An 8,709-nucleotide genomic window follows, 5' to 3' on the forward strand; every position below is an offset into this window, starting at 1 on the left:
CCCAAGGTCATACAGCTAGGAAGTGCCTGAGATCAGATTCAAACTCCCATCCTCCTGACTCCAAGACCAGTGCTCTATCAACTGCACCACCTAGCTGCCCCCAGCTAATAAAAACAGCTTATAAAGGCGAAAGGAAAGAAAGCTAAGTTCTAATTCTTCTGCCTGAGAGATAAAAAGGCACAGATCTTGATTAAAAATTTCTTTTTAAAATGGCCTAAGTCATAGCTGTACCAGATCTAAAACTATATTATAAAACAGCAGTCCTCAAAACTGGCTAAAAATAGAGTGGGAGATCAAAAGAAACAGTAGTAAATGACTAGAGAAATCTGCTGTTTGAGCAACTCAAAGGCTTCAGCTTCTGGGATAACAACTCCTTATTTGACAAAAACTGCTAGAAAATTGGAAGATAATATGGTAGAAACTAGGCCTAGACTCACAACCTACCTATATTAGATCAATCGCTATATCAAGATAAGGTCGAAATGGGTGCAGGAGACAAAGGATGATACCATAAGTCAGTTAGAAGGAATAATTTATCTGTCATATCTATGGAAAGGAGAGGAGTTCATGATCAAACAAGAGATAGATAACATTATGAAATGCAAACTGGATTTTCTGAAGAGCAATGTGGAACTATACCCAAAGAGCAATCATACCCTGTGCATACACTTTGACCCAGCAACACCAATACTATGTCCGTATCCCCAGAGATCAAGGCAGCCTCTTCTTAGATGGCTTCTCCTTAGGCAGCCCCACTGTAGATGGCTGTTCCCTAGGTGCCTTCTCCTCAGGTACGCCCTCCTTAGATGGCTTCTCTTCAGGTGGCCTCTCCTTAGATGGCCATTCCTCAGGAAGCCCCTCCTTAGATTGCTTCTTTTCAGGCGGTCCCTCCTTAGATGACTTCTCTTTAGGCTGCTTCTTCTTAGATGTCCTCTCTTTAGATGGCTTCACCTTAAGTGATTTCTCCTCAGGCAGCCCCTCTCTAGATGGCTTCTCCATAGGCAGCCTCTCCTTTGATGGTCTCTCCTTAGGCAGCCCTACTTTAGATGGCTGTTCCCTAAGTGCCTTCTCTTCAGGTAGGCCCTCCTTAGATAACTTCTCTTCAGGTGGACTCTCTGTAGGCAGCCTCTCCTTAGATGGCCTCTCTTCAGGCCTCCCCTCCTTGGATGGCTTCTCTTCAGACACCCACTCCTTAGATGTCCTCTCTTTAGATGGCTTCACCTTAAGTGATTTCTCCTCAGGCAGCCCCTCTCTAGATGGCTTCTCCATAGGCAGCCTCTCCTTTGATGGTCTCTCCTTAGGCAGCCCTACTTTAGATGGCTGTTCCCTAGGTGCCTTCTCTTCAGGTAGGCCCTCCTTAGATAACTTCTCTTCAGGTGGACTCTCTGTAGGCAGCCTCTCCTTAGATGGCCTCTCTTCAGGCCTCCCCTCCTTGGATGGCTTCTCTTCAGACACCCACTCCTTAGATGGCCTGTCTTTAGATGGCTTCTCCTTAAGTGCTTTTTCCTCAGGCAGCCCCTCTCTAGATGAATTCTCCACAGGCAGCCACTCCTTAGATGGTATGTCCTTAGGCAGCCCCTCCTTAGATGGCTTCTCTTCAAGTACCCTCTCTTTTAGTAGTTTCTCCTCAGCTAACACCTCCTTAGGCAACTTTTCTTTAGGCAGTACCTCTTTAGATGGCTTCTCCTCAGGAAAACCCTCCTTAGGCAGCTTCTCCCTAGGAAGGCCCTCCTTAGCTGGCTTCTCCTCAAGCAGCTCCTCCTTAGGGGGCTTTTCCTCAGGCAGCCCCACTTTAGATGGCTTCTCCATAGGAGGTTTCTCCTTAGGCAGCTTCTCTCCAGGCATCTCCTTCTTAGATGGCTTCTCCTCAGGCAAACCCTCCTTAAATGGCTTCTCTTTAGGCAGCTTCTCCCTAGGTAGCTCCTCCTTACATGGTTTTTCCTCTAACAACTCTTCCTTAAATGGCCTTTCCTTGGGTAGCTTCTCCTTAAATGGCTTCTTCTCAGGCAGGCCCTCCACAGGTGGCTTCTCCTTAGGCAGCCCCTCTTCTGATGGTGTTTCCTTAGGGAGCTTCTCTTTAGGTAGTCCCTCCTTAGAGAGCTTCTCCTTAAGCAGAACCTCCTTAAGAGCCTTCTCCTTTCCCAGCCCCTCATCAGTCAGTTTCTCCTCAGGCAGTCTCTCTTTAGGAGGCTTTTTCTTCAGCAGCTTCTCCAGCAGCCCCTCTTTGGAGGGCTTCTCCTCAGGCAGCCCCTCCTCAGAGGGCTTCTCAGGCAGTCCCTCTTCAGAGGGTTTCTCTTTAGGAGGCTGCTTCTTCAGCAGCTTCTGCTCAGAGAGCTTCTCCTCAGGCAGCTCCTCCTCAGAGGATTTCTCCTCAGGCAGCCCCTCCTTGGGAGGTTTCTCCTTAGGAGGTTTCTTCTTCAGCAGCTTCTCCTCTGGCAGTCCTTCCATAGTGGGCTTTTCCTCACGCAGTCTCTCCTCAGAGGGCTTCTCTTTAGGCAGTTTCTGCTTAGGATACTTCTTCTTACGCAGCTTCTCCTCAGCCAGCTCTTCCTTTGGTGACTTCTCCTCAAGCAGTCTTTCCTTAAAGGGCTTCTCCATAGGATGCTGTTTCTTAGGCAGTTTCTCCCCAGGCAGCTCCTCCTTAGGGGACTTCTCCTTATGAGGCTTCTTAGGCAGCTTCTCCTCAGCCACCTCTTCCTTTGGGGACTTCTTCACAGGCAGTCTCTCCTTAAGGGGCTTCTCCATAGGATGCTGCTTCTTAGGTAGCTTCTCCTCAGGCAGCCCCTTCTTAGGGGGCTTCTCTTTAGGAGGCTTCATAGGCAGCTTCTCTTTAGGAAGCTTCTCCTCAGAGGGCTTCTCCCCAGGTAGCCTCTCCTTAGGAGCCCTCTCTGCAGGCAACCCCTCCTCAGGGGGCTTCTCCTCAGAAGACTTCTCCTTAGGTGTCCCTTCCTCTGAAATGCTTTTTGCCATACTTATTTCCAGCCCTCGTTCCAAGGGCCTCTTCTCCCAAAGATGTTCTGTTTCTTCTTGTGGCTTTTCTTTCTCCCTTTCTAATCCCTTCTCTGGGATGCTTTCCATCTTGTCCTTTGCAGCTGCCTTCTTCACCCCAGTCAGTTCCTCCTGAGAGACAGAGATCTGGTCCTCCTCAGGGATGAGATCTTCATCCTTAGCCAACCTTCTCTCTTCCTTTTCCCTAATTCTGCCCTCCAAGTTCAGCATAAATTTAGCCTCTGACTCTTCCTGTATATCCTTGAACAAGGCTGTGTCCTCTAAGACCCCAGACTCATCCCCTTTTCCCTTCCTTTTCATTTCCTCTCCCAGTTCTGCCTTTAACTGGGTCCATTCTCTTTCTTTTCTGGTCAGTTCTTCCTCTCTCCTGGCCAGGTCATCTTCTTCCTTGGCCAGGCTTTCCTCCTCCTCTAGTTGCTTCTGTCCCTCGAACACCTTCCTGAGTTTTTCCTCTTGTGAGTTTATGCCTTTAATATCTAAGGAAAACATTTTCCTTTTTCTGACCTTCTGAATTTCCAACTCCTCTGACTCAATTTCTGCCTCTCCCTCCATTTCCTCTAAGATCACATCTTCCTCTTTCTTCTTCTCCTCCTCCTCTTCTTTCTGCTCCTCTTCTTCCTCCTCTTCTTCTTCTTGCTCCACTTCATTCTCCTTCTCCTCCTCCACTTCCTCCTCCATTTCCTCCTCCACTTCTTCCTCCTCCATATCCTCCTCTACTTCCTCCACCACCTCTTCCTCCTGGGAAGTCGATAGCAAAGGACAGATGGCCTGGAAGAGCTCCCAGCTTGGAGACCGCTTATCTAGCTTCTGCTCAGCCATGGTCACTATCTTTTGGCCCAGATTCTCAGGGAAGTCTCTTTGGGAGTCTGTTATTCTCATGCTCATTAGTTGGAAGATGTCATCCCTCCAAGTTTCCTCTTCTCCCTGTCCAAAGGAGTGAGCCTTCCCCTGGGGTACCACCTTATCCTCCTTCTCCTTGTCCTCCAAAATTTTGTGCCCTTCTTCAAATTCTCCCTTCTCTTCTTGCCTGCTGACTTTCTTCTCAGTCTTCTTCTTAGTCCCTTTGGCCCACTTCTTCTCTTTGGCCTCCTTTATGCTTCTCTTTTTCCGAACATTCCTTAGGACCTTCAGGCTCAAACCATCATATTCATTCAAGGATTCTTGAGACTGATAATCCAGTGATGTCTGCTTCTGGACATCCTCACTCCTCACTCTGGATTCTCTATGTGGAATTTGAGTGACTGACAACACGGATTGGAGGCTTACCTCTGACTTGCTCTCAGCACTTTCCAACAGTGTCTCAATAGAGGTAGAGGATGAGAAGCGTTTTCCAACATCTTGACTTCTGCCTTTGGACTTCTTGAGGGAATCCAAAGTCTTGAGTTTTGCTGCATGAAAATACACACAAACACACACACACACACACACACACACACACACACACACACACACACGATGTGAAGTATGAGAAAACCTGTCCTTGAATCTAGGGTAAACTGGGCAGAACCTCTAAAAGGACGAAGAAAGTGTCAAAGATGCAGCCCATCTCTGGCCTCTAATTCAAGTCCAAAGATAGGAAAACTGATGCCTGGTAGGCTACCTTTAGTTGTTTCTTCATTGAACAAATACTAATCAGTAAGCTCCTACTGGACTGAAAATTTAATAGAATCAATCTGGATTCTTCCTTTATTCCCTAGCTTAATCAATTCTGTTTTCTAGGCACCTTGGTGCAACGAGTGGAACCTGACTTGGAACAGGAAAGATGAATCTTCCTGAGTTCAAATTTAGTTTCAGTTAATTGCTAGTAGTAAGAGCCTAATAAGTTACTTAACCCTTTTGGCCTCAGTTTCCTCATCTGTAAAATGAACTGAGTAGGAAATGACAAACCACTTCAGTGTCTTCGCTAAGAAAATCCCAATGCATTAGCAAAGAGTTGGACAAGGCAAGTTAATTCAGTCATGTCACAATTACTGTCTATCTCTACTATGTCCATTCCAAGGATAATATCTCTTTTATCTAATGTTTTGTGTTCTCTTTGCCAGCATCTGGATCAGAAGCCATGCCCTTGTGAACTTTACTCTTTTGTTTCTGGGCTTCCTTTCTCATGTTTGCCAAACTGGTTCCTGTCTATTTTCCAAGTTCACTCTATTATCCACGATCCTCCATACTTGGATCTTTTAATAGGCTTTCTCCTTTATCTGGATTGGAATCACATTTCCCTTTTAAAAGTTTTAGAGTCTCAACTCCTATTCTCCCAGTTATAAGTGCCTCCTACCATATCCTCCCATCCTTCTTATTAATATCCTCTCTAATGAGAGGACTATTTCTTTGCATAAACCAAGTCTAGCCCAGTATCTTGCACATGGTTGGGCTTAATAAATGTAGAACTGAATTAATGAAAGGGGAAGGCAAATGAGATGTCTAGAGGTCATTCAGTTGCTGGCAAAGAATTCAGCCAGCTAAGTGAAGGACCTGGCAAAGAGAATTGTTCGAGACATAATTAGTGGCTATGGAAAAATCCTTGATGTATAGACTGATGGGCAACGTTAGGGGAAAAAGCCAATGTTTAAACAACTATAATTTAAAAACTTGGTTCCTTTGTAATCTTATGCATTTTATTTATTATGATGTTAGACCACTATATCAATATTCAGAATATATTATTTTTGATAGTATTTTTAAAAATTATTCTGAGAAGTCACTATAGGCTTTTCCAGACTGTCACAAAGTTCCATTACAAAAAAAGGTTAAGCACCTCTGATTTGTACTGGCAAAAGTCTTTGAAAATTATTAGATAGAGTGAAAGGATGGAAGCCTCCAAATGTGTTCAAAAGGATGGAATTCTTAATCATGTCTCTTAAAGATTTTCCTTCCAAAAATTGCTAGTAAACTTTCAAGGAGCAAAGACTGGATTGAAGTGTGGTAAGAAAAAAGAGAGCCCTCCAGGAGGACCACTGATGCTCTCTCCTCATTCTAGGATACTTAATTTGACAGTTTTATTGGGGGGGTTGTTTGTTCTTTTTCCTTCCTTCCCTCCATCCTTCTTTTTCTTTTTCTTTTTTCTTTCCCTTCTTTCTCTTTCTCTTTCTCTTTAATATTTATTTTTTAAAATGTAAGTTTTAAATATCTCCCTCCTGCCCAACCTTCCCCCACACACTGAGAAGTTAACAATATGATTTCAACTATACATTTGAAGTCATGCAGAAAATATTTCCACATTTGGCTACAGTTTCAGAAGTGGAACCGAGGATACCTTCAGAATAGCCTTGGTCAGCCTTACGTGGTTCTTTTTCTTGTCTGCTTCACTCTTCATTTGACTCTTTAGTCAATGGTGTTCAGTGGCAGATGCTGATACCTGGAACATTTTATTTTCACACCATCACTCCATTAAGTAATTTCCCCTTGTTGTTGGTGGTGAGAATTAGAGCCAAGGTAGAATTTCTCCTTCACTGAATCCTCTACCTTTGAAAGATGAAGTTATCATCAAGGCAAACAAAAAAGATCTAAGCTGTTTTATTTGAGAGAGAGAGAGAGAGAGAGAGAGAGAGAGAGAGAGAGAGAGAGAGAGAGAGATCCAGCAGAGGATGCCTGGATAAGACCTTCCTCATTATTGTTATATATTACCTCTGTTTCAGACTTATGGCACTTTTCAAATATTTCTTCAATTTCTTCTTTCTGGACAGATATCTGCAGTAAAACTTGAGGACAATATTGATTCTGTTTCTAATGATCTTCGCCCCAGTGCTCTCTGTGCTTCTTTCATCTAGTTCTAGGATTTCTCAGATCAGCAACGTGAAAAAAATTGCAATGCAACTATCGATTTGGGCATTTTATACTTAGTTACATTCAGAAGTCATTTTAGAGTATTTATTTTTTAGTTTTTTATTCTCAGTTATAAAAGGTTGGCAACCATCAATTACCATTTACAACACAGACCAATTACCCTGTAAATAAGAATTGTCTCCAATTAATTTATCAAACAAAATAGAAATCCAAATTTTAAATTGGGAGGGAACAAACATTTATGAAAGCACCTACAAGGTACTAGGTACTGTGCTATACACTTTACAAACATTATCTCAGTTAATTCAACAATCTTGGAAGGTAGGTGCCATTATTATCCTCATTTTACAGTTGAGGAAACTGAGGCAGAGATGAACAGACTTGCCTAGGGTCATATAACTAATAAATATCTAAGACTGGATTTGAACTCAGCTCTTCCTGACTCCAGTACTGTCTCAAGATTAAAACATGATTCTAGCTATTTTCCCTGCATCCACAAGGATATCAGAACCTGTGAGGATAAGCTTAGAGATCATTAGCAATAGCTAACTCCATTTCCCTGAGGACGAAATACACATTCTTTTCTAAGTACAGCTTCACAGTACTGCAGGTAGGGTAATCTCTCAGGAGCTTACTATTCTCTGCTTATCTCCATGATGGTTAAAACTTCCATGTCTTCCTTCCTTATTTCTTTCCTTCTTTCCTTCCTTCCTTCTTCGTTTGTTTGTTTGTTTGTTTGTTTCATTCATTCTTTCTTTCCTTCTTTGTTTTTTGTTTCAATCTTTCTATACTTCTTTGTTTCCCTTTCCTTCCCTCTTTCTCCTCCTCCTCCTACTCCTCTTAGGTGGATTTGTTTCCAATAATCTTTCAGAGAAGTCACTGTAGTTAAATAAATAAAATAAAATAATACTGTTCACAAGGAACTTTGCTTTTTTCCCATAAGACTTTATTGACCTTCTTTGCTCTAGGTGCTTTATCCAAAAAGACAACTTAAGAGCAAACCTACTAGATGGTTTTTAGCACAAGATAAGGCTCACTTCAAGCTACAAATGCCAATTCTCTGTCTCTCTGTCTCTGTCTCTGTATAAAGAGGCAGTTTTCAGACAAAAGAATCAAAGCTATGTCCAGTCATAAAAAAATGTTCTAATTCACTATTAATTAGAAAAATGCAAATTAAAACAACTCTGAGATACCTAATATGACAGAAAAATAAAATGACAATGGAAGTGATATAGGAATATTGAAACATTAACACACTATTGTGAGCTGATTAAATCCTTCTGGAGAGCCATTTGGTCAAAAGGCTAGAAAACTGTAGATTCTTTGTTCCAGCAATGTCACTACTAGGTCTTAATTCCAAAGAGATTTTTTTTTAAGGATTTTTTGCAAGGCAATTGAGTTAAGTGGCTTGCCCAGGGCCACACAGCTAGGTAATTATGAAGTGTCTCAAGCCGGATTTGAACTCAGGTCCTCCTGACTCCAGGGCCACTGATCTATCCATTGCACCACCTAGCCGCCCCCAGAGAGATTTTTTTTAAAGAAAAGAACTTATGTATACAAAAATATTTATAGCAATTCTTTTTGAAATGGCAAAGAATTGGAAAAGGTGAATAAGTCCATCAATTGAGGAATGGCTGAATATGTTGTATATAACAATGTAATGGAATATAATTGTGCTCTGGGAAATGAGCAGTATATTCTTGGAAAATCTTGGAAAGACTTACATGAACTGATGCAAAGTTAAATGAGGAAACCAAGAACCTTTTACACAGTCTCAGCAATATTGTATGATGATCAGCTGTAAATGATTTAGTTATTTTCAGTAATAAAATGATCCAAGACAATTTTTTAAAATTTATTTTTATTAAAGATATTATTTGACTTTTACAATTTTCCTCCCAATCTCACTCCCCCCTC

At 42.2% G+C, this 8,709-nt stretch overlaps 1 protein-coding gene across 1 annotated transcript; it reads right to left on the reverse strand.

Moving 5' to 3' along the window:
- Positions 1-711: 711 nt before the first annotated feature.
- LOC141498696 (uncharacterized) lies at positions 712-6,769 on the reverse strand. The gene has a single exon (XM_074201854.1). It carries the CDS (start codon positions 3,892-3,894, stop codon positions 712-714), a length of 3,183 nt encoding a protein of 1,060 aa, XP_074057955.1. The 5' UTR covers positions 3,895-6,769.
- Between the last annotated feature and the right edge of the window lie 1,940 nt (positions 6,770-8,709).

This window comes from Macrotis lagotis, chromosome X (assembly GCF_037893015.1).
Source record: "Macrotis lagotis isolate mMagLag1 chromosome X, bilby.v1.9.chrom.fasta, whole genome shotgun sequence".
Taxonomy (NCBI): Eukaryota; Metazoa; Chordata; class Mammalia; order Peramelemorphia; family Peramelidae; genus Macrotis; species Macrotis lagotis.